This window comes from Ornithorhynchus anatinus, chromosome 5 (assembly GCF_004115215.2).
Source record: "Ornithorhynchus anatinus isolate Pmale09 chromosome 5, mOrnAna1.pri.v4, whole genome shotgun sequence".
Lineage (NCBI taxonomy): Eukaryota > Metazoa > Chordata > Mammalia > Monotremata > Ornithorhynchidae > Ornithorhynchus > Ornithorhynchus anatinus.
Window position 1 is genome coordinate 102,657,447 of NC_041732.1, and position 26,014 is coordinate 102,683,460.

Consider the following 26,014-nt stretch of genomic DNA (forward strand, 5'->3'; position numbering starts at 1 on the left):
TCTACGTGGGAAACCGGAGGTTCGCAAAGCTCCGGGGAAGCAGCACGGCGCAGTAGCCACAGCACAGGCCTGGGAGTCGGAAAGTCACGAGTTCTAATCCTGCCTCTGCCACACGTCCTCTGTCTGACCTTGGGCAAGTCGCTTCACTTCTCTACGCCTCCTTTTCCCTCATCTGGCAAACGAGGATGGAGACTGAGCCCCACGTGGGACAGGGACTGCGTCCAACCCCATTTGCTTCTATCCATCCCAGCGCTTAGTGCAGTGCTTGGCATTCATTCATTTAAATCGCATTTATTGAGCGCTTACCGTGTGCAAAGCACTTTACAAGGGCTTGGGAGAGTACGCTATAACAACCGACACGTTCCCTGCCCACAACGAGCTCGCAGTCTAAAGGGGGAGATGGACATTAATATAATAATAATGCTGGTATTTGTTAAGCGCTTACTGTGTGCCGAGCACTGTTCTAAGCGCTGGGGTAGATAGAGGGTAATCAGGTTGTCCCACGTGAGGCTCACGGTTAACCCCCATTTTACAGATGAGGTAACTGAGGCCCAGAGAAGTGAAGTGACTTGACCACAGTCACACAGCTGACAAGAGGCAGAGGGGGGATTCGAACTCATGACATCTGACGCCCAAGCCCTTGCTCTTTCCACTGAGCCACGCTGCTTCTCTAATATAAATAAAGAGATAAATGCTCCGTCAGGCAAGCCTTCCCGGAGGAGATGTGCGTTCCATAAGGCTCTGAAGCAGCGCAGCGTGGCTTGGTGGAAAGAGCACGGGCTTGGGAGTCAGAGGACATGGGTTCGAATCCCGGCTCTGCCACTTGTCAGCTGTGTGACTGTGGGCAAGTCACTTAACTTCTCTGTGTCTCAGTTCCCTCATCTGTAAAATGGGGATTAAGACTGTGAGCCCCACGTGGGACGACCTGATTCCCCCATGTCTACCCCAGCGCTTAGAACGGTGCTCTGCACATAGTAAGTGCTTAACAAATATCAACATTATTATCGTGAAGGGGGGAGAGCAATTATCTGTCTGATACGAGGACGGAGGGCGTTCCGGGTCAGAGGCAGGATGTTCAGACTGTGAGCCCGTTTTTGGGCCGGGATTGTCTCTATCTGTTGCCGAATCGTTCATTCCAAGCGCTTAGTCCAGTGCTCTGCACACAGTAAGCGCTCAATAAATACGACTGAATGAATGTGGCGAGAGGATGGCGGCGAGATAAGCGAGATCAAGGTACAGTGAGAAGGTGAGCATCAGAGGCTGTAGTGGGACGGCAGCGTCAATACTGTGACGATATTAAATAATTATAAAAAAACCCCCCAAATAATGATGCCATGACTATTATTACCTACTCTTATTAACAAATATGTGCTCGGCACATAGTAAGCACTTAAATACCACAGTTTGGGGAGTTTTTTTTGGACATCTGTCCAGGTTCAGTTCTGTGTCCCTAAAAATACAGGTATTTAAGATCTCTCCGGGGGCATTTGGACAGAAAACATGAGGGTGTCACACTGAGAACAGGAGAGCCCAGGCCTAGGAGTCAGAAGGTTGTGGGTTCTAATCCCGGCCCCACCACTTGTCTGCGGTGTGACCTTTGATGAGTCACTTTGCTTCTCTGGGCCTCAGTGACCTCACCTGTAAAATGAGGATGGAGACTGTGAGCCCCACGTGGGGCAGGGGCTGTGCCCAATCCCATTTGCTCGCATCCACCCCAGCGCTTAGTCCGGTGCCTGGCACACAGGAAGCGCTTAACGAGTACCACAATTATTATGATTCAGTACAAAGTCAGCGCCCAATTCCACTCGCAGCAGCTCTGCGTGAGACGCGGGCAAAGGATTCATGGCCTCGATTTTTCCATCTCCAAAATGGGTCCAACGCCCCCTCCCACCAGCTTACAGGAGAGCTGGGAGCTCTTCACCGGCGACACAATCCCAAATCACACACTGTCATCACAACCACACTCCTTAAATGAACATCCCAGTTCTCTTTACGGTATTTGTCAAGCACTTACTGTGTGCCAAGCTCTGTACTAAGCGCTGGGGGCGACGGAAGACATTCAGGTTGGGGAAGCAGCGTGGCTCAGTGGACAGAGCCCGGGCTTGGAAGTCAGAGGTCCTGGGTTCTAATCCCGGCTCCTCCACTTGTCAGCTGTGTGACTTTGGGCAAGTCACTTCGCTTCCCTATTGGGTAAGTGCTCAATAAATATGACCGAATGAATAAACTTCCTTAGCGGACTGCTAAAAGGAAAAAAAAAGAAAAGGTGGTGAATGTGGAAAATAAAGGGCCTAGGAGTGCTCGTTTTGGAAAAAGGGAGAAAAAAATTCCAAATTACGAAGCCACGGAAATCACTGAGGAGCCCTGCAGTGGAAAAGAGGCACCCACAAACCTTCGAAATAATGATAATAATAATGTCGGTATCTGTTAAGCGCTTACTAAGTGCCGAGCACTGTTCTAAGCGCCGGGGTAGATACGGAGGGTAATCGGGTTGTCCCACGTGAGGCTCACAGTCTTCTTCCCCATTTTCCAGATGAGGCCGCTGAGGCACCGAGAAGTGAAGTGACTTGCCCACAGTCACACAGCTGACAGGTGGCGGGGCCGGGATTCGAACCCACGACTTCTGACTCCCAAGCCCGGGCTCTTTCCACTGAGCCACGCTGCTTCTCTAAAACCCCTCGGGCCGGGGCCGAACCCATCTGCCCGTCTCCACCCCAGAGCTCATTTCAGTGCCTGGCACATAGTAAGCGCTTAACAAATGCCATGACTATTATTACCTACTCTTATTAAATCGGCAGCCAACAGGGATGGGAGAATACCGATCACCTCATCTCATCTCGGAATTTCGGGAAGTTAGCTTTCCCTCCGGACTTACTGTTGACTGCGATCCACTCGTTGAGATCTTCCCCTTCGGGCAACATGACGGCTTGTCTTAGATTTCCGCTGCCCAAGGTTGCCTCCGCATGCTTCAGGAGCTCGTACTGATGCGACCCTTCGGGGATGTTCTTCTTGGGTTTGAACGTTTTAGAAGACCGGCTGCCACTGTTGGGCCAAAAAAAGAAATAATTGATATGTTTTAACTAGGGAACGGCGCATAATCAATGCCACCGACCGACTGGCTGCGCTTGAAACCACTCAAGGAGATTTTAAAACCGGGAAGCTGACGGGTATTAATGAATGTTGGTATTTGTTAAGCGCTTACTATGTGCAGAGCGCTGTTCTACGCGCTGGGGTAGATACAGGGTCATCAGGTCGTCCCACGTGAGGCTCACAGTCTTAATCCCCATTTTCCAGATGAGGGAACTGAGGCGCAGAGAAGTGAAGTGACTTGCCCACAGTCCCACAGCTGACAAGTGGTAGAACCGGAATTCGAACCCATGACCTCTGACTCCCAAGCCCGTGCTCTTTCCGCTGAGTCCCGCTGCTTCTCTATGAGCAAGTGGAGCGGATAATTAGCTCAGAGACGCTCTCTTCCTGTCCGTCTTTGGGAAAACGATCCGCACTGGGAAACTCCCGTTGCAAGTGAAATGAAAGTGGAATTTTTCCATTTTCCAGGGAGAGGTGCGACAGCCCTGCTTCTTCTCCTCGTTTTACCACCTTCTCCGGCGGCCTCGGGAACGATGAGGCCCGCGGGAATTCTCTGCTCGACCGTAAGCTCTTTGAAATGCTGTGCGTTTGCAAGCTCCCATTTCAAGAGAAAGTGGAATTTTTCCCATTTTCAAGGGAAAAATGTGACAGCCCAACTTTTTCTCCTTCCTCCTAGTTTTACCGCCTCCCTCGAGAACGATGAGGCCCACAGGGATTCTCTGCTAGACTAAGTTCCTGGATGGTAGGGATCGTGTCTGTCGACCGTAGGAGAAGCAGTGGGACCCAGTGGAAAGCGCACAGGCCTGAGGGTCGGAGGACCTGGGTTCTAATCTTGACTCCGCCACTTCTCTGCTGTGCGCCCTCGGGCAGGTCATTTAACTTCTCTGTGCCTCCGTTACCTCATCTGGGGTTTAAGACTGGGACCCCCAAGTGGGACGGGGACTGTGCCACTATTATCTTAATAACTGTGACCTGATTTATCTTCATAACTGTGATATTCTTTAAGCGCCACGTGCCAAGATCGTACTAAGCGCCGGGGTCTCGTTCATCTGCACTAGTGCTCACTACAGTGCCTGGTACACAGTGAGCGCTTCAATACCATTTGAGAAACAAAACAGATGACAAAATAAGCGCTCAATACATTGTTCTGCACCAAGTAACGAATTCCACTGAGTGACGGAAGGACTGCCGCCTAAACTCCTTGGGGGCAGGGAATATATCCACCAAGTCTGCTGTATTATCATACTGTCCTCTCCCAAAGCGCTTAGTCCAACGCTCTGCACACAGTAAGTGCTCGATAAATATGATTGACCGCGCTCCCCTTTGAACGGATAATTCAAATAATCCGATAATACGGAAGCTGTAGGGCGTGACCGGGGGTAGGTCGTTTAACTTCTCCGTCCCCCTTCCCCATCTGTAAAATGAGAATTCAATCCCCGTTCTCTTTTTCGCTTAGGTTGGGGGCCCCGTAATAATAATAATAATTGGGGACTTTGTTCATTCATTCAGTAGTATTTATTGAGCGCTTACTTCGTGCAGAGCACTGTACTAAGCGCTCGGAATGGACAATTCGGCAACAGATAGAGACCAGGGACGGGCTCACAGCCTAATCGGGGGAGACAGACGGATAAAAACAAGACGACTTGATCATGATAAATAGAACCGAAGGGGATGGACACCTCAAGAACAAAACCAAGAGGGTAAAAACATGGAACGCTTCACGGATTTGCGTGTTAGGTGATTAGTACGTGCTGGGCAGCGTACTGAGCGCCGGGGCGGACAGCAGCAGAGGGGGTGGGACACGGTCGCGGTCCCGCGTGGGGCTCCCCGGCTCCAACCCCATTGGACAGGTGAGGGAAGCGAGGCCCAGGGAAGTGTAATCCCACCTGTGGCGGAGGCGGGATTGGAACCCAAGACCGTCTACCTTCAGGCCCCCCCACTTACGTCATGCCTTAGGCCCCGCCCAGACCCGACGTCACGTTTCAGGCCCCGCCCCCACTGCGCCTTTACGTCACGACCTTGACCACGCCCCCGCGCTCTGACCTAGGCCCCACCCCCACCCTTACGTCATGTCTCAGGCCCCGCCCCCAACCACGCCCTTACGTCCCACCAGAGGCCCCGCCCCGATGACGCCCTCACGTCCTGCCCTGCCCCCAGGCCCCGCCCACAACCCCTCACCCGCCCCAGGCCCCGCCCCCTCATTGCATGCGAAGCATTGGGGCTCGGGGGCAAGAGCCCGGGCTTGGGAGTCAGAGGTCGGGGGTTCGAATCCCGCCTCTGCCGCTTGTCAGCTGTGTCAGTTCACTTCTCTGGGCCTCAGTTCCCTCGTCTGTTAAATGGGGATGAAGCCCGTGAGTCTCCCGTGGGACACCCTGATGACCCTGTGTCTCCCCCAGCGCTTAGAACAGTGCTCTGCACATAGTAAGCGCTTAACAAATACCACCATTATTATTCTTATTATCCTGCCAGGCCCCGCCCCTCCCACCCTGCCTCTTGTCCCACCTTCAGGCCCCGCCCCCTCCTGCTCCCAGGCCCCTCCCCCGCCCTCACACCTTCACCAGACCCCGCCCCCTCTCTCACATGTCACCTGACCCCGCCCCCTCAGCACGTGCCTCAGGCCCCGCCCCCTCAAACACGTCATCTGCCCCCGGCCCTCCCTCAGGCCCCGCCCCTCTCTGTCACGTCCATCTGGCCCCGCCCCCTCAGACACGCCACTGACCACGCCCCTCAGCACGTGCCTCAGGCTCCGCCCCTCCCTCCGACGTGTCACCTGGCCCCGCCCCCTCTCTCCGACACGTCACCTGGCCCCGCCCCTCGGCACTTCCCTCTGGTCCCGCCCCTCCTTCAGACACGTCATCGGGCCCCGCCCCCACTCTACGTCATCTGGCCCCGCCCTCAGGCCCCCGCTCCTCCCATCACCCCCTGACCCCGCCCCTTCTTCACACCCTCCCCTGGCCCCGCCCCCTCCTTTAGCCCCTCCCCGCAGTGGCCCCTCCGGGTCCCGTCCGGGCGGCGGGCAGGGGGATCGCCCCGTCCCCCTCCCCCTCACTCACAAGAGGAAGCTCATCTTGCGTCCGGGGTGGCGGCTTGGGCCGCCGTCGTCGTCCCCCGCCTTCCCCGCCCCGGGCGCTTCGGCGTCGCGGGCCCCGGCGCGCACGCGCGCCCCCACTCCCTCTCGCGGGCGCGCGCCGGCGCGCGAACCCCCCGGGCCTGAACTTGGCGACCCCGCGCCCCAACTCTCCCCCAAAGTGCCGAACCCAACTCCGGCTCTCGCGAGAGCACGCTCGGGCGCGCCAGCCCCGCCCGCGAGAGAGGGGGGCCGGGCGGGAGATGGAGGGGACGGAGGCAGCCAATGAGCGGCCCGGATCTGGGAGCGCGCGCCCGGCCGGGGGAGGGGGACGGGGGCAGCCAATGAGCGGCCCGAATCTGGGCACGAGCTCAGCGGGGGGGGCGAGGGGGACGGGGACAGCCAATGAGCGCCCGGATCTGGGCGCGCGAGCCCAGCCGGGCGGGGAAGGGGGACGGAGGCAGCCAATGAGCGGCCCTGATCTGGGCACGAGCTAATGAGCGCGCGCGCTCAGCCCAGCGGGGGGGGGGACGGAGTCAGCCAATGAGCGGCCCGGATTTGGGCGCGAGCTGACACCCGCGCGCGCGCCCAGCGTCTTCTGGGAGGCCTGAGTGTGTCCCCCCCCCCCCGGGGGCGAGGACCGACCCGGCCTTATAATAATTACAATGATCCTAATAATCATAATGATGTCACATTATTATCATTATTAATTAATAATAATTATTAATAATAATTATTATTTCTTAAGCGCTTCCTAGGTACCAAGCACTGCTCTAAGCGCCCGGGTAATAATAATAATAATAATGTTGGTATTTGTTAAGCGCTTACTATGTGCCAAGCACTGTCCTAAGCGCTGGGGTAGACACAGGGGAATCGGGTTGTCCCACGTGAGGCTCACAGTTAATCCCCATTTTACAGATGAGGGAACTGAGGCCCATTGAAGTGAAGTGACTTGCCCACAGTCACACAGCTGCCAAGTGGCAGAGCCGGGATTCGAACTTATGACCTCTGACTCCCAAGCCCGTGCTCTTTCCACTGAGCCACGCTGCTTCTCTGGTCACTAGGTTCTACGTAATAATGATATTTCTTAAGCGCTTATTAGGTGCCAAGCACTGTTCTAAGCGCCAGGGTAGGTCCAAGGTCATCAGGCTGTGCTTAATAATAATGAGAATGTTCTTTCTTAAACGCTTATTAGGTGCCAAGCACTGTTGTGAGCGCCAGGGTAGACACAAAGTCACCAGGTTGTACTTAATAGTAATAATGATGATATTTCTTAAGGACTTATTAGGTGCCAAGCACTGTTGTAAGTGCCAGGGTAGATGCAAGGTGATCAGGTTGTGCTTAGTAGCAATGCATGGCTCAGTGGAAAGAGGCCAGGCTTGGGAGTCAGGGGTCGTGGGTTCTAATCCCGGCTCCGTCGCTTGCCAGCTGGGTGACTGTGGGCAAGTCGCTTCACTTCTCTGGGCCTCAGTTCCCTCATCTGGAAAATGGGGATGAAGACTGGGGAGCCCCACGTGGGACACCATGATCACCTTGTATCCCCCAGCGCTTAGAACAGCGCTTGGCACATAGTAAGCGCTTAACAAATACCACCCTTTTTTTAATTTTAATAAGGATAATGGTATTTCTTAAACGCTTATTAGGTGCCATGCACTGTTCTAAGCGCCAGGGTAATAATAATGTTGGTATCTGTTAAGCGCTTACTATGTGCTGAGCACTGTTCTAAACGCTGGGGGAGATAGAGGGTCATCAGGTTGACCCACTTGAGGCTCCCAGTCTTCATCCCCATTTTCCAGATGAGGTCACTGAGGCCCAGAGAAGTGACTTGCCCACAGTCACCCAGGTGACAAGTGGCAGAGCTGGGATTCGAACCCATGACCTCTGACTCCCCAGCCCGGGCTCTTTCCACTGAGCCACGCTGCTTCTTATTCCATACTAAGAAGTCCACAGTTTGACTTGCCCCAAATCACACAGCAGACAAGAGGTGGACCTGTTGGTATTTGTTAAGCGCTTACTATGTGCCGAGCACTGTTCTAAGCGCCGGGGTAGACACAGGGGAATCAGGTTATCCCACGTGGGGCTCACGGTCTTCATCCCCATTTTACAGATGAGGGAACTGAGGCCCAGAGAAGTGAAGTGACGCCCACAATCACACAACTGACAAGTGGCCTAGCCGGGATTCGAACCCATGACCTCTGACTCCAAAGCCCGTGCTCTTTCCACTGAGCCACGACCTGTGTTTAGAACCCAGGTCCTCTGACTCCCAGGCCCAGGCTCAGACAGTGGGTGGGCAACCCCTGGAGGGTCTTGAAAAGTGGGGAAAGGTGGCCTCGATGGTTTTGCAAAAAAAAATGATCTGGGCAGCAGAGCGAAGCATCCACTGAGGTGGGGAGAGACAGGAAGGAAGTTTCGTACTCACCCCCACACTTAGTTTACCCCCTTCTCCTCCTCACAGCACTCGTGTATACTCGTATATATTATTTACTACTCTATTTTATTAATGATTTGTATATATCTACGATTCTCTTTATCTCTTTGGATGGTACTGATGCCCGACTACTTGTTTTCCTCTTTTTATAATAATAATAATACTGTTGGTATTTGTTAAGCGCTTACTATGTGCCGAGCACTGCAGCGTGGCTCAGTGGAAAGAGCCCGGGCTTGGGAGTCAGAGGTCATGGGTTCGAATCCACGCTCTGCCACTTGTCAGCTGGGTGAGTGTGGGCAAGTCACTTCACTTCTCCGGGCCTCAGTGACCTCATCTGCAAAATGGGGCAACGTGGGGCAACCTGATTCCCCTGTATCTCCCCCAGCGCTTAGAACAGCGCTCTGCACATAGTAAGCGCTTAACAAATACAAACACTGTTCTAAGCGCCGGGGGAGATCCAGGGTCATCAGGTTGTCCCATGTGAGGCTCACAGTTAATCCCCATTTTACAGATGAGGGAACTGAGGTACAGAGAAGTTCAGACTTGCCCACAGTCACCCAGCTGACAAGTGACAGAGCTGGGATTCAAACCCATTGACCTCGGACTCCCAAGCCCGGGCAGTTTCCACTGAGCCGTGCTGCTTCTCGTATTTTATTCATTCATTCATTCAATCGTATTTATTGAGCGCTTACTATGTGCAGAGCACTGTACTAAGCGCTTGGAATGGACAGTTGGGCAATAGATAGAGACCATCCCTGCCTAATAACGGGCTCACAGTCTAAAGGGGGGAGACAGGCAGCAAAGCAAAACAGAACAAAACAAAAACAACTAGTCTGGTGTAGATATTAGACTGTGAGCCCGTCTCCTCCAAGAGGCCTTCCCTGACCGCGCCCTCCTTTTCTCCCATTCCCTTCTGCATCACCCTGACTTGTTCCCTTTAATTCATCCCCTTTCCAGCCCCACACCACTTCTGTTCGTGTCTGTAATTTTATTTATTTCTATTAATGTCTGTCTCCCCCTCTAGACTGTATCCCCGTTGTGGACAGGGAATGTGTTTGTTATTTTGCTCTACTGGACTCTCCCAAGCTCTCAGTACCGTGTTCTAAGGGTAGGGATCGTCTCTTCCTCTGGCCGAACTGTACTTTCCAAGCGCTTAGTACAGTGTAGGGATGGTCTCTGTTGCCGAATTGTCCTCTCCCAAGCGCTTAGTCCAGTGCTCCGCACACGGTAAACGCTCGATCAATACGATTGAATGACTGTTCTGCACACAGCAGTGCTCAATAAATATGATTGAATGAATGAACAATAATAATAATAATGTTGGTATTTGTTAAGCGCTTACTCTGGGCAGAGCACTGTTCTAAGCGCCGGGGGAGATACAGGGTCATCAGGTTATCCCTCATGAGGCTCACAGTCTTCACCCCCATTTTACGGATGAGGGAACTGAGGCCCAGAGAAGCGAAGTGACTTGCCCACAGTCACACGCTGACAAGTGGCAGAGCCGGGATTCGAACCGGTGACCTCTGACTCCCAAGCCCGGGCTCTTTCCACACAGAAGTGCTCAAGAAATACGCTTGAATGAAGGAATGTGCTGCACACAGTAGTGCTCAATCAAGACGAGTGAATGAACGAGTGTCCTGCACACATTAAGCGCCCGATAAGTACGATTGAATGAATAATTGAGTGAATAAACCTACAGATTTAGGTCCCACAACGAGCTTAGAGTCCGGAGGGGGAGACAGAGATGAATACAAATAGGTAAATGAGGGATGTGGACAGAAGCTGTAGGGGGCTGAGAAGGGGGATGAAGAAAGGGAGCGAGACAAAGGATGGAGAAGGGAGGGGGAGAAGAGGAAAGGCGAGACTGAGTCAGGGAAGGCCTCCTGGAGGAGGTGGGCCTTCAGGGAGGCTTTGAAGCGGGGAAGGGGAGAGTCCTGGGGTCACTGAGGAGTCCTGCGTGTGACTGAGGGCAAGTCACTTCACTTCTCGGTGCCTCAGTGACCTCATCTGTAAAATGGGGATGACTAATAATAACAATGTTGGTATTTGTTAAGCGCTTACTGTGTGCCGAGCACTGTTCTAAGCGCTGGGGTAGACATAGGGGAATCAGGTTGTCCCACGTGGGGCTCCCAGTCTTCATCCCCATTTGACAGATGAGGTCACTGAGGCCCAGAGAAGTGAAGTGACTTGCCCACAGTCACACAGCCGACAAGAAGACTGGGAGCCTCAAGTGGGACAACCTGATTCCCCTGTATCTACCCCAGCGCTTAGAACGGTGCTCTAAACAGAGTCAGCGCTTAACAAATACCAATATTATTGTTATTATTGTTATTATTATTATTATTATCATCATTAAGTCCGGCCAGGTCTCTCCCTCCCTGGGCCGCACCCGCCTTGTCCTTTCTTCGCCGCTAGGCGGCGCCCACCTCAAAGGCAACCCTGCGCTATTCATTCATTCGTTCACCCATTCATTCATTCATTTTTCATTCATTCAATCGTATGTATTGAGCACTTACTGTGTGCAGAGCACTGGACTGAGCACTTGAAAAGTACAATTGGGCAACAACGGAGAGAGAATCCCTGCCCTCTTTCATTCATTCATACATTTGTTCGTTCATTCATTCATTCAATCAATCGTATGTATTGAGCACTTACTGTGTGCAGCGCACTGGACTGAACACTTGAAAAGTACAATTGGGCAACACACAGAGAGAATCCCTGCCCTCTTTCATTCATTCGATCATATTTATTGAGCACTTACTGTGTGCAGAGCAGTGGACTGAGCACTTAAAAAGTGCAATTCAGCAACACAGAGAGAGAATCCCTGCCCTGGTTTGTTCATTCATTCATTCAATCATATTTACTGAGCACTTACTGTGTGCAGAGCAGTGGACTGAGCGCTTGAAAAGTGCAATTGGGCAACACAGAGGGAGAATCCCTGCCCTCGTTTGTTCATTCATTCAACTGTATTTATTGAGCGCTTACTGTGTGCAGAGCAGTGGACGGAGCGCTTGAAAAGTGCAATTGGGCAACACAGAGGGAGAATCCCTGCCCTCTTTTGTTCATTCATTCAACTGTATTTATTGAGCGCTTACTGGGTGCGGAGCACTGTACTAAGCGCTTGGAAACTACGATACAGAGACAATCCCTGCCCTCATTGGTTCATTCATTCATTCAGCGTGCTTACTGTGTGCAGAGCACTGCGCTAAGCGCTCAGAATGTACAAGTCGGCAACAGATAGAGGCGATCCCTGCCCTCAATCATTCATGCGGGCATTCAGTCCTATGTCCTGAACCCTTACTGTGTGCAGAGCACTGTGCTCAGCGCTTAGCATGGACAGTTGGACAAGAGACAATCCCTGCCCTCATTCCTTTGTTCATTCACTCACTCACCCATTCATTCATTCAATGGTATTTATTGAGCGCTGACCGTGCGCAGAGCGCTGGGGAGAGGACCATCCAGCGGTCTGCGGAGGCGGGGGCAGAGCCAGACAGCCACAATAAAAAGAAATTGAATTACACATGTGGGTTGAAGTCCATTTGGGGGAAGCAGCGTGGCTCAGTGGCAAGAGCCCGGGCTTGGGACTCAGAAGGTCATGGGTTCTAATCCCGACTCCGCCACCTGTCAGCTGGGTGACTGTGGGCAAGCCGCTTCACTTCTCTGGGCCTCAGTGACCTCATCCGTCAAATGGGGATGAAGACTGCGAGCCCCACGGGGGACCACCCGATCACCTTTGTCTCCCCCAGCGCTTAGGACAGTGCGCGGCACATAGTGAGCGCTTAGCAAATACCACAATTAGTAATATAAGTGGTGCGGGGTTAGGAGGGGGGATGAGTGAAGGGAGCAAGTCAGGGCGACGCAGAAGGGAGTGGGGGATGAGGAAAAGTGGGGCTTAGTCCGGGAAGGCCTCTTGGAGGAGGTGGGCCTTCCCGGATTAAGCCCCCCCTTCCTCTTCTCCCGCTCCCTTCATCTTCTCCCTGACTTGCTCCCATTATTCATCCCCCCTCCCAGCCCCACAACACTTATAATACTACTACTACTAATGATGATATTTGCTAAGCGCTTCCTATGTGCCAAGCACTGTCCTAAGCGCTGGAGTAATCATAATAATAATAATGTTGGTATTTGTTAAGCGCTTACTATGTGCCGAACACCGTTCTAAGCGCTGGGGGAGATACAGGGTCATCGGGTTGTCCCACGTGAGGCTCACCGGCTTCATCCCCATTTTCCAGATGAGGGAACTGAGGCCCAGAGAAGTGAAGTGACTCGCCCACAGTCAACCAGCTGACGAGTGGCAGAGCCGGGATTCGAACTCATGACCCCTGACTCCCAAGCCCGGGCTCTTTCCACTGAGCCACGCTGCTTCTCTTGAGTAGATACGAGGCGATCACGTTGTCCCTTGTGGGGCTCACACTTTTAATCCCCCTTTTGCAGATGAGGTCACCGAGGCCCAGAGAAGATAAGTGACTTGCCCAAGGTCACACAGCGGACAAGTGGCGGAGGCAAGATTAGAACCCACATCCTCTGACTCCCAGGCCCGGGCTCTTTCCACTAATGATTCATGTCTTTCTCCCCTGCTCTAGACTGTGAGCGCGTTGGGGGCAGGGAAGGTGTCTGGTTATTGTTGTATCATACTTTCCCAAGCGCTTAGTACAGTGCTCTGCACACGTAAGTGCTCAATACATACGATTGAATGAATGACTTGTCTCTCTTTGTTGCTGAATTGTACTTTCCAAGCGTTTAGTACAGTGCTCTGCACATGGTAAGTGCTCAATACATACGATTGAATGAATGGTCTCCCTTTTTTGCTGAATTGTACTTTCCAAGCGCTCAGTACAGTGCTCTGCACGTGGTAAGTGCTCAATACATACAATTGAATGAACGAATTGGCTCTATTTGTTGCTGAATTGTACTTTCCAAGCGCTCAGTACAGTGCTCTGCACGTGGTAAGTGCTCAATACATACAATTGAATGGTCTCCCTTTTTTTGCTGAATCGTACTTTCCAAGCGCTTAGTACAGTGCTCTGCACGTGGTAAGCGCTCAATACATATGAGTGAATGAATCGTCTCTGTTGCTGACTTGTACTTTCCAAGCGCTTAGTACAGTGCTCTGTACGTGGTAATTGCTCAATACATACGATTGAATGAATTGTCTCCCCTTGTTGCTGAATCGTACTTTCCAAGCGCTTAGTACAGTGCTCTGCACATGGTAAGCGCTCAGTACGTATGAGCGAATGAATCGTCTCTGTTGCTGACTTGTACTTTCCAAGCGCTTAGTACCAGCGCTGAGCACCCGGTAAGCGCTCAATACATGCGATTGAATGAATGGTCTCTGTTGCTGAATTGTCCTTTAAGCGCTTAGTACAGTGCTCTGCACGCAGTCCCAGAGAAGCAGCGTGGTTCAGTGGAAAGGGCCCGGAGTTGGGACTCAGAAGGTGGTGGGTTCTAATCCTGATCCCGCCTCTTGCCAGCTGTGTGACTTTGGGCAAGTCCCTTCACTTCTCTGGGCCTCAGTTCCCTCATCTGGAAAATGGGGATGAAGACTGGGAGCCCCACGTAGGACAACCTAATCCCCCCGTATCTCCCCCCAGTGCTTAGAACAGTGCTTGGCACATAGTAAGCGCTTAACAAATACCAACATTATTATTATTAGCAAGCGCTCGATAAATATGATTAAATAAATGAACGGTCTCCGTTGCTGAATCGTACTTTCCAAGCGCCTAGTACGGCGCTGTGCACGCGGTGAGCGCTCAATACATGCGAGCGAATGAATGAATTGGTCTCTGTTGCTGAATTGTACATTCCAAGTGCTCAGTACAGTGCTCAGCACATGGTAAGTGCTCAGTACATACGATTGAATGAATGAATGGCCTCTGTTGCTGAATTACACTTTCCAGGCACACAGTACAGTGCTCTGCACACGGTAAGTGCTCAGTACAGTGCTCAGCACATGGCAAGTGCTCAGTACATACAATTGAATGAATGAATGGCCTCTGTTGCTGAATTACACTTTCCAGGCGCTCAGTACAGTGCTCTGCAGGCACATAAGCGCTCGATACATGAGTGAATGAACTGTCTCTGTTGCTGACTTGTACTTTCCAAGCGCTCAGTACGGTGCTCTGCACACGGTAAACGCTCAGTACATACGATTGAATGAATGGCCTGTGTTGCTGAACTGTCCATTCCAAGCGCTCAGTACGGCGCTCTGCAGGCGGGAAGCGCTCAATACATATGATTGAATGAATGAATGGCCTCCGTTGCTGAACTGTACAATCCAAGCGCTCGGCACGGTGCTCTGCACGCGGTAAGCGTTCAATACGTACGATTGCATGAATGTTCCCCGTTGTTGAATTGTCCTTTCCAAGCGCTCAGTACGGTGCTCTGAACACAGTAAGCGCTCAAAAAACGAATGAGTGAATGAATGGTCTCGGTTGCTGAATTGCACATTCCAAGCGCTCGGTACGGTGCTCTGCAGGCGGTAAGCGCTCAGTACATAGGAGTGAATGAATGAATGGTCTGTGTTGCCCAACTGTATATTCCAAGCGCTCAGTACGGTGCTCTCTGCAGGCGGTGAGCGCTCAGTACGTACGAGTGAATGAATGAATGGTCTGTGTTGCCGAACTGTACATTCTAAGCGGTCAGGACGGTGCTCTGCACAGGGTAAGCGCTCAGTACATAGGATCGAATGAATGAATGGTCTCTGTTGCCGCATTGGACCTTCCAAGCGCTCAGTACGGTGCTCTGCACAGGGTCAGCGCTCAGTACGTACGAGTGAATGAATGGATGCTCCCTGTTGCTAAATTGTAAATTCCAAGCGCTCAGTACGGTGCTCTGCAGGCGGTAAGTGCTCAGTACGTACGAGCGAGTGAATGGATGGGGTGTGTTGCCGAACTGTGCATTCCAAGCGCTCAGTACATAGGAGCGACTGAATGCACGAATGAATGCACGAATGAATGCATGAATGAATGAATACCCCCTTCTTGTCCTCCCCCCCCCCCCGGCGGGGCCTCCCGGCTTATGCAACGGCGGCGGGCTGTTGCCGCTGCCCCTCCCGTCCAATCAGCGCCCGGCGAGCCCTCGGCGGCGGCCAATCGCGGGCCGCCCCGCCTCCGACGTCATCCCGGGGCCGCGCTTCGGGCGCCCACCAATGGGAGGCCGCCGGGCGGGGGGGTTCGGCCAATGGGCGGCGGGGGCGGCGCGGCGCGCGCCGGGCCCGGGGTAAAAAAGGCGGGAGGCGGCGCGCGGCGGCCCCTGTGTGCGGCTGGGCCCGGGCGCGAGGGCGCCATGCTGCAGCTGGTCGGCAGGAGCGGCCCCGCCGTGGCCCGGCTCAGCCCGCCGCTCTCCCGCCTGCTCCGCCCGGGGCCGCCCCGCTGCAGGCCCCGCACCACCCTCCACCTCTCCGCCGCCCGGTAAGACCCCCCCCCCGATTCTCCCTTCCAAGCGCTCTGCACGCGGGGGGCGCTCAATAAATACCCCCGAACCCCTCCGTCCACGCGTTCATCCGGGGATGGTCTCCCTCCGTTGCCCGACCGTCCCTTCCAAGCGTCCAGCACAGCGCTCTGCACCCAGTGGGCGCTCACTAAATACCCCTGAATGAATGAATCCATCCGGGGATGGTCTCCCTCTGTTGCCCAGTTGTATTTTCCAAGCGCTTAGCCCAGCGCTCTGCGCCCAGTAAATAGGCCTGAATGAATGCATCCATCCATCCTCCATTCATCCATCAGGAATGGCCTCTATCCGTTGCCCAGTTGTCCATCCCAGGCGCTCAGCACAGCGCTCTGCACCCAGTAGGCGCTCAGTAAATAGGACCGAACGAATGAATCCATCCATTCATCCAAGGATGGTCTCTATCTGTTGCCCAGTTGTCCATCCCAGGCGCTCAGCACAGCGCTCTGCACCCAGTAGGCGCTCAGTAAATAGGACCGAACGAATGAATCCATCCCCCATCCATCCAGGGACGGCCTCCCTCTGTTGCCCAATTGTCCCTTCCAAGCGCTTAGCGCAGTGCTCTGCACCCAGTAAGCGCTCAATAAATACTATCGAATCCCTCCATCCGGGGATGGTCTCTATCTGTTGCCCAATTATCCATCCCAAGCGCTCAGCACAGCGCTGTGCCCCCAGGAGGTGCTCAATAAATACGACCGAATGAATCCCCCCATCATCCATCCATCCCCCATCCATGCTTAGTACAGTGCTCTGCACCTAGTAGGCGCTCAATAAATACTATTGAATGAATAAATGAATCCAGGGATTGGCTCCCTCTGTTGCCCAATTGTATTTTCCAAGCGCTTAGCACAGGGCTCTGCACCTAGTAGGCGCTCAATAAATACGACCGAATCCATCCATCCATCATCCGTCATATCTACGGGGCTCCAACTGTGTGCGGAGCACCGGAGCGCTTAGTACAATGCTCTGCACGTAGTAAGCGCTTAGCGAGTGAATGAATGAATGATCCGGTGACTCCTTGGTAGCTATTGAGCGCCTGCCTGTGCGGGGCCCCGAACTAATCGATGATACCTATTGGACGCCCCCAAGTGTGGAGCACTGGACTGATCCCTCCAGGAGTCCACGGTAGCTATTGAGCGTCCACTCTGTGCTGAGCGCTGAACTGATCAATGAATCGGTGCTAGGCCTGGGGCACCCACTCTGTGCCGACCGCTGAACCAATCAATTGACGGTAGCTATTGAGCGCCTACTCTGCGCAGAGCACTGGACTGATCAATGAATCGGGGGGACCTATCGGGTCCCTGCTCTGTGCCGAGCACTGGGCTGATCAGTCGGCAAGTCATCGGTAGCTACTGAGCGCCTGCTTTGTGCAGAGCACTGGGCTGATCGATCAGTAAATTATGGGTAGCGATTGAGCGCCTACTTTGTGCAGAGCACTGGACTGTCGTTTCTTGTAGTGTCCTCTCCCCAGTTCTTAGTCCAGTGCTCTGCACCCAGGCAGCGCTCCATAAATAGGACTGATCGAATGATGGCACGGGAGAAGCCGAGCGGGCAGATCCCGGGCCTGGGAGGCGGAAGGTCCTGGGTTCTAATCCCGCCTCTTCCCCCTTGTCTGCTGTGTGACCCCGGGCCGGTCACTTCACCTCCCTGGGCCTCAGTTGCCTCATCTGGAAAATGGGGATGGAGACCGTGAGCCCCACGGTCCGACCCCATTGGCTTGCATCCTCCCCAGCGTTTAGTACAGTGCCCGGCACATAGTAAGCGCTTAAATGCCACCCAAACCATCTATTATTAATATTATTACTGCAAATGATCATAAGGGTGACTTTGCTCCTCCATCCTCCCTCCCGTCGCCGCTGCACCTAGATAGAGCTGTCATTCATTCAGTCATATTTATTGGGCGCCTACCGTGTGCAGAGCCCTGTACTAAGCGCTTGGAGAGCCATTTCTCTATTTTCTCTATTTCTATTCATGCCTGTCTCTCTCCCCCTGGACTGTGAGATCGTTGTGGGCAGGGAACGGGCCTGTCACATCGTACTAGTCGCCTCTCCCCAGTGCCCTGCCCAGAGCGAGCGCTCAGTGAATAGGATCGAAAACCCTTCCGGCACTGTGGGTGGTTGTATTTCTTGGCGCTGGTGCCCGCCTCCCCTTCTACACTGTCACCTCTCCTTTCGGGCAGGGAAAGGGTCTCTTTAGTGTTGGAGTGTCCTCTCCCAAGCGCTCAGTACAGTGCTCTGCACACAGTCGGCGCCCAATAAACAGGAGCAAGCGAGTGAAGGCGGGAAAGAGGTGCGAGAGCCGCAGGATTTTAGACTCTTGATGTGCAGGGGAGGGGAAACTTATCTGGGGTGGGGGGCTTCCCTCGCCCTATCCCCCCCCCCCCCGGTGTCATTGAATTATCTCTATTAATAATAATAATTATAATGGTATTTGTTAAGCGCCTACTGGGCGGCAGGCTCCGTACTAGGCGCTGGGGTGGATACAAGTAAATGGGGTTGGACACAGGTCCTGTCCCACTTTTGTCCCCATCTCCCTCCCTCCCCCCGTGTCATTGATTTATTTCTATTAATAATGATAATTATTATTATAATGACGGCTTTTGTTAGGCACCTACTAGGTGGCAGGCTCTGTACTAAGCGCCCGGGTGGATACAAGCAAACTGGGTTGGATACAGGCCCTGTCCCACTTTCATACCCATCTCCCTCCCTCCCCCGTGTCATTGATATATTTCTATTAATAATAATAATTATAACAATGATGGTATTTGTTAAGCACTTAGTGTGTGGCAGGCTCTGTACTAAGCGCCGGGGTGGAGGCAACCAAATCGGGTCGGACGCAGTCCCCGTCCCACTTTTGTGGTCTCCCCACCCCCCCCCCCCCGCCGCCATTTATTTCTATTAATAAGCATGATAATAATAAAACGATGGCTTTTGTTAAGCGCTTACTATGTGCCAGGCACTGTACTAAGCGCTGGGGTGGCTACAAGCAAATTGGGTTGGACCCAGGCCCTGTCCCATTTTCGTCCCCATCTCCCTCCCTCCCTCCCTCCGTGTCATTGATTTATTTCTATTAATAAAAATTATTATTACCATAATGATGGTATTTGTTAAGCACTTAGCGTGTGGCAGGCTCTGTACTAAGCGCCGGGGTGGAGGCAAGCAAATCGGGTCGGACGCAGTCCCCGTCCCACTTTTGCCCCCCCCCCGTGCCATTTATTTCTATTAATAATCATGATGATAATAAAACGATGGTATTTGTTAAGCGCTTACTATGTGCCAGGCACCGTACTAAGCGCTGGGGTGGCTACAGGCAAATCGGGTCCCTATATTAATGAATGTCCGTCCGTCCCCCCCCCCACCTCCCATGACCGTGAGCTCCTTGTGGGCAGGGAATGTCTGCTCTCGTCCTCTCCCAGGCGCTTAGCACAGTGCCCCGCACGTAGTAAGCGCTCAATAAGTAGATTGAAGGAACGAGCAGCCGCCCCAGTGCTCAGGACAGGGCTTGGGGCCCAGTAAGAGCTGAAGGAACAGCAGGAAAGAGAAAGCAAAACAAGGGAGGAAGAAAACCAACCTCCCACCCCGGTTTTTTGGGGGTGTTGGGGTGTCTCCCCCGCGCCCCCGGGGGCTACGTCTGCGGCACCCCCGAGTTTGGGGCGGCACCCCCGAGTTTGGGGCGGCACCCCCGAGTTTGGGGCGGCACCCCCGAGTTTGGGGCGGCACCCCCGAGTTTGGGGCGGGCCCGGGCTGTGGCGGCTGAGGAAATCCCCCAGCAGGTTGCCCCGCATCCCTCGCTCCCCGCCTCTTTTCATTCAGTTGCCTTTATTGAGCTCTTACTATGCGCAGGGCGCTGTACTAAGCGCTTAGAAGAGGAGAGTGCGACCCGACCCGTAAACAGGCCCATTTCCTCCCAGCAGTGAGCGTCTCCCCCCCCCCCCCCCCTTGTCCTCCCGCAGCCCCTGGGGGCAATCGTTAGGCACTCACTATGTGCCAGGCCCCCGTGCTAAGGGCTGGGGTGGATCCCCGTCTGCCGCGTGACCTTGGGCGAGTCACCTCATTTCTCGGGGCCTCGGTTCCCTCCTCCGAAATGGAGATGGAGACGGTGAGGAAGCGGGGCCACCCCAATTAATAATCATAACGTTGGCATTTAAGCGCTCATTAGGTGCTGAGCGCTGCTCTGAGCGCCGGGGGGGAGATGCAAGGGGATGAGGTCGGCCCACGTGGCGCTCACGATCCCCATCCCCGTTTTGCAGATGAGGTTACCGAGGCACAGAGAAGTGAAGTGACTCGACCGAGGTCACGCAGCATTCATTCAGTTCCTCGGTTGTATTTATCGAGCGCTGTCCTAAGCGCTCGGAAAGTCCAGTTCGGCCATAAGGAGAGGCCGTCTCCAGCGGACGGGTGGCGGAGGCGGAACCAGAACCCAAGACCTTCCGACTCCCAGCCCCGGGCCCTCTCCACTACACTGCCTCTGGTGTAATGTTGGGATTTATTAAGCGCTTACTCTGTGCAGAGCGCCGTTCTAAGCGCCGGGGGAGACACGGGGTCATCAGGTTGTCCCCCGTGGGGCTCACCGTCTTCATCCCCATTTTACAGACGAGGTCACTGAGGCCCAGAGAAGTGACTGGCCCATAGTCACCCAGCTGCGCCGGGGGGGGGGGGGGGAGCTGGGATTCGAACCCGTGACCTCTGCCTCCCAAGCCCGGGCTCTCGCCACCGAGCCACGCCGCATCTCCATATGCCGTCTCTCGCGGTCCGTCTCCCCCGTTTAGACCGTGATCCCGTCACTGGGCACTCCCGAGCGCCTAGTGCAGCGCTCAGCACATAGTGAGCGCCCGATAAATACTACCGAAGAAAGGATCCGGTGTTCCGGGCTACGTTCTGCTCTGCCTTAATGTACCAACTCGGAGTTTCCCGATCTAAATCGGGAGGGCCACTGCCTGCCCCTCCCCTGTCGCCGCCGCCGCCGCAGCGCTCAGAACGGTGCCTGGCACGTAGTAAGCGCCTGACAGATGATCGTTAGCACATCGAGGGATGTCTGAGGCGCCCCGGCCTAGGAGAACTTAGTTTTCGAAATTCCCCGGGGGCCTCGCCTCCTCTCCGCTCCCCCCGCCCTCCCCCGGAGGCGTTCAGTTCGTTTCTCTGCTCGGTAAATCCCACCCCGACTGATCTGGAAATGGCCCCGAGGATCGGTATGAATCGTCTCGGGGGGCGTCCTCGCCGGCTCCGCGGTAGGTTCAGGAACGAGGAAACGATTTCGGCTTTTTAACTCCGAAAGGTGATGTTGTCGTAGGGAAGTGACTAAACGGTGGGGAGGATTCATGAGTCCGGGGGGAGATTGCCCCTGGGTTCACGGGACCCAAATAAGGGAGAGATCATAAGAATCAATAATGGCGGGATTAAGCGCTTACCATTCCTTCAGTAGTATTTATCGAGCGCTTACTATGTGCGGCGCACTGGACTAAGCGCTTGGAATGGGCAGTTGGGCCGCGGATAATAACGTGGGTATCCGTTAAGCGCCCGCTACGTGCCGAGCGCCGGGGCAGACGCGGGGGAATCGGGTTGTCCCCCGTGGGGCTCCCGGTCTTCATCCCCGTTTTGCGGGGGAGGGAACCGGGGCCCAGAGAAGTGAAGCGACTCGCCCACAGTCACCCAGCTGGCAAGTGGCGGAGCTGGGATTCGAACCCGTGACCTCCGACCCCAAAGCCCGGGCTCTTGCCGCTGAGCCGCGCTGCTTCTCCCAGACCATCCCTGCCCGTCGACGGGCTCGCGGTCTGAACGGGGGAGACGGACGAGCGAAACGGAATGAACCGAAAGCAAGACAACGGCATCAAGATAAAAATGATAACCGTGGTACCTGTTAAGCGCCCGCTGCGTGCCGAGCGCCGTTCTAAGCGCCGGGGGAGAGGCGGGGTCGTCGGGTGGTCCCACGTGGGGCTCCCGGTCTTCATCCCCCATTTGACGGATGAGGGAACTGAGGCCCAGAGAGGTGAAATGACTTGCCCACGGTCACCCAGCCGACGAGCGGCGGAGCCCGGGATTCGAACCCACGCCCTCCGACTCCCCAGCCCGGGCTCCCGCCGCTGAGCCGAGGAAGAAGCGGGAGGTTTTCCACGTAGGATTGAGACTTTTAAAATCATCAGGTCCCACCCGGGGCTCACGGTCTAAGTAGGGGGAGTCAGAAGGGCGTGGGTTCTAATCCGCTCGCTCCGCCGGGTGACCTTGGGCGAGGCGCCGCACTTCTCCGGGCCTCAGTTTCCTCATCTGGAAAGCGGGGATGAGGACCGTGAGCCCCCCGCGGGACAGGGACTGCGTCCAACCCCATTTGCTCGAACCCACCCCTGCGCTCAGTACGGTTCCGTGGCACATAGTAAACACTTCGTAATAATAACTGGGGTATTTGTTAAGCACTTACTATGTGCCAGGCACCGTACTGAGCGCGGGGTAGAATCAAGCGCCTAGTCCAGGGCTCTGCACCTAGGAAGCGCTCGATAAATCCGATCGAACGAATCCGAGTCAGCTGTGTGACTGCGGGCCAGTCGCTTCACTTCTCTGGGCCCCAGTTTCCTCATCTGTAAAATGGGGATGAAGACCGGGAGCCCCACGCGGGGCGACCCGATTCCCCCGTGTCTCCCCCAGCGCTTAGAACGGTGCTCCGCACAGAGTAAGCGCTTAACCGTTGCCGACGTAATTATTATTATTAAATCGGGTCGGACCCAGTCCCCGATGGGACCTGGTGATTTTGAAAGTCTCAATCCTACGTGGAAAAACCTCCCCCTTCCTCCTTGGCTCGGCGGAAAGGGGCCGGGCTGGGGAGTCCGAGGTCCTGGGTTCGAATCCCCGCTCCGCCGCTTGTCGCCTGGGTGACTTGGGGCAAGTCACTTCACTGGGCCTCAGTGACCTCATCTGGAGACTGGGGATGAAGACCGGGAGCCGCACGGGGGACCACCTGATCGCCTTGGATCCCCCAGCGCTCGGGACGGTCTTCGTCCCCGTTTTCCCCAGGAGGGAACCGGGGCCCGGAGGAGCGAGGCCACCCGCCCCGGGCCTCACGGCAGACGGGTGGCGGAGCCGGGATTAGAACCCGCGCCCTTCCGACCTCCGCCCGGCAGGCCCCGCCGCCTCCCTGCAGATGCCGCGGATGTTGACGATGATTCCTCTTAGGATACGGTAACCGGAGCGGAGGGATTAACCGGGGCAGCCCGGGACCCCTTCGGCGGCCTCTCGTTTCCTCCCGGGTTCAGACTCTCAGGTCTCCCCCGGCCGGGAGGGCGGGAGCGGGCGTGGGGGTTCCTTCGTCCCAGAATAGATCCGGACTGGATCCGGAATGTCCCTGGATAAACACGAGTTGTACGGGACCGTCCTCTGATTATCGGCTCAGAGGGCGGAGTTCCTTAAAGCCGGAATAGACCGGGAGGTTTAATGATAACGTTGGTATTCGTGAAGCGCTTACTATGTGCGGAGCGCTGGGGGAGATACGGGGTCGTCGGGTTGTCCCCCGTGAGGCTCACGGTCTTCGTCCCCATTTTCCAGATGAGGGAACTGAGGCCCGGAGAAGCGAGGCGACTTGCCCACCCAGCTGACGGGGGGCAGAGCCGGGATTCGAACCCAGGACCTCCGACTCCCAAGCCCGGGCTCGTCCCACTGAGCCACGCTGCCCCATTCTGTGTCCTAGGAGCGGCGGGGCTCTGTGGCAAGAGCCCGGGCTTGGGGGTCGGAGGTCCTGGGTTCGAATCCCGGCCCCGCCACCTGTCATTTCATTCAGCAGTATTTATTGAGCGCTCACTAGGCGCAGAGCACTGGACTAAGCGCTTGGAATGGACAAGTCGGCGACAGATAGAGACGGTCCCTGCCCGTTGACGGGCTTACAGTCTAACATTGTCAGCTGCGTGACTCGGGGCAAGTCACTTCACTTCTCTGTGCCTCAGTTCCCTCGTCTGTCGAATGGGGATGAAGACCGGGAGCCTCAAGTGGGACGACCTGATGCCCCCGTATCTCCCCCAGCGCTTAGAACGGTGCCCTGCACATAGTAAGCGCTCAACAAATACCAACGTTATAATTATTTAAGTAAAATCAGCTGATAGACAATGAATACGAATGATATCTCTCGAGCTCTTCCTCGGCAGAACGCCGTTAGAAACTCTTTACGAGAGTACGGTACGGTTGACGTAACAGCCGTCTTCAAGATAGCAAGATTCACCGGAAGCGGCGTGGCTTAGTGGGTAGAACCCGGGCCTGGGGGGCAGAAGGTCATGGGTTCTAATCCCGACCCTGCCACCTGTCAGCTGTGTGACCTCGGGCAAGTCACTTCACTTCTCTGCGCCGCAGTTCCCTCATCTGTAAAAGGGGGATGAAGACCGGGAGCCCCACGGGGGACAATCTGATCACCTTGTTTCCCCCCCCCCCAGCGCTTAGAACAGTGCTTGGCGCGTAGTAAACGTCCGTCTCCCCCAGTTAGACCGTGAGCCTGTCGGTGGGCAGGGATCGTCGCTATCTGTTGGCGAATTGTCCATTCCAAGCGCTTCGTACAGTGCTCTGCACAAAATAAGTGCTCAATAAATATGGCTGAATGAATAGTAAACGCTTAACAAATACCAACATTATTAAGTGGAGGAGCCGGGATGAATAATAATAATAATAATACTAATGTTGGTATTTGTTAAGCGCTTACTGTGCCGAGCACCGTTCTAAGCGCTGGGGTAGACACAGGGGAATCAGGTTGTCCCACGTGGGGCTCACAGTCTTAATCCCCATTTTACGGATGAGGGAACTGAGGCACAGAGAAGTGAAGTGACTTGCCCACAGTCACACAGCTGACCTGGCTCCCAGGCATAGAGAAGTAAAACGACCCGCCCAAGGTCAGTCAGTCGATTAGACCGTGAGCCTGTCGGTGGGCAGGGATGGTCTCTATCTGTTGCCGAATTGTCCATTCCAAGCGCTCAGTACAGTGCTCTGCACAAAATAAGTGCTCAATAAATATGATTGAATAGGAAACGCTTAACAAATACCAACATTATTAAGTGGGGGAGCTGGGATTAGAACCCGTGACCTGGCTCCCAGGCACAGAGAAGTAAAATGACCCGCCCAAGCTCCGTCAGTCGATTAGCCTGTCAGTGGGCAGGGATCGTCGCTATCTGTTGCCGAATTGTCCCTTCCAAGCGCTTAGTACGGTGCTCTGCACATAGTAAGCGCGCAGTAAATACCGTTGAATGAATTAGATCTGTCAGGTGTATTTATTGAGCACGTACTGTGTGCAGAGCAGACAAGTAGCAGAGCGGGACTAGAACCCGGGACCTTCTGACCCCCAGGCCCGTCCTCTAGTCCAATTCTGCTTCCGTCGCAGAGGCAGGTATCTCCTCCGCCATTATCGATATCTACCGAGTGGTCGACGGTGAGGCGGACTGGCTGGAGCCCGGGCCTCGGAGTCACACAGGTCATGGGTTCCAATCCCGGCTCTGCCATCTGTCTGCTGTGTGACCTTGGGCCAGTCACTTCACCTCTCTGGGCCTCGGTTCCCTCATCTGTAAAACGGGGATCGAGACAGCGAGCCCCACGTGGGACAGGGACCGGGTCCAACCCCGTTTGCTCGTCTCCACCCCGGCGCTGAGTACGGTGCCTGGAACCTAGTAAGCGCTTAACAGATATCATCGTCATTATTAGTAGTAATGATTATAATTATTAAAACATGGTACCAAGCCCCTGGGGGAGAACAACTAAATAAAGACCACTGACAATTGCTGCCCTCCCGGAGTTTACGATGTAATTTACAAAGCGAGTGTCGATTCTATTGCTGTTTTCGAACTTACAAGGTTTTTGCAAATAGTGTCCCTCTGTAATAATAATGTTGGTATTTGTTAAGCGCTTACTACGTGCAGAGCCCCGTTCTGAGCGCTGGGGGAGATCCGGGGTCATCGGGTCGTCCCACGTGAGGTTCACGGTCTTCCTCCCCATTTTACAGATGAGGTCACCGAGGCCCAGAGAATCATAATAATG

The 26,014-nt window shown here is 54.6% G+C and overlaps 2 protein-coding genes across 2 annotated transcripts in view; one reads left to right on the top strand and one right to left on the bottom strand.

Moving 5' to 3' along the window:
* The window catches only part of MOB1A (MOB kinase activator 1A), a 28,889-nt gene extending 22,654 nt beyond the window's left edge, over nt 1–6,235 (bottom strand). The window contains exons 1-2 of the mRNA XM_029066728.2: nt 6,138–6,235; nt 2,873–3,039 (exon numbers count right to left, since the gene is read on the bottom strand). Coding sequence (XP_028922561.1) covers nt 2,873–3,039; nt 6,138–6,151 — 181 coding nt within the window. The 5' untranslated portion in view covers nt 6,152–6,235. The remainder of the gene's footprint in view (nt 1–2,872; nt 3,040–6,137) is intronic.
* Nucleotides 6,236–15,758: 9,523 nt separating this feature from the next.
* The window catches only part of MTHFD2 (methylenetetrahydrofolate dehydrogenase (NADP+ dependent) 2, methenyltetrahydrofolate cyclohydrolase), a 34,410-nt gene continuing 24,154 nt past the window's right edge, over nt 15,759–26,014 (top strand). Inside the window, exon 1 of the mRNA XM_029066665.2 lies at nt 15,759–15,988. Within this exon, the coding sequence (XP_028922498.2) occupies nt 15,759–15,988 (230 nt within the window). The remainder of the gene's footprint in view (nt 15,989–26,014) is intronic.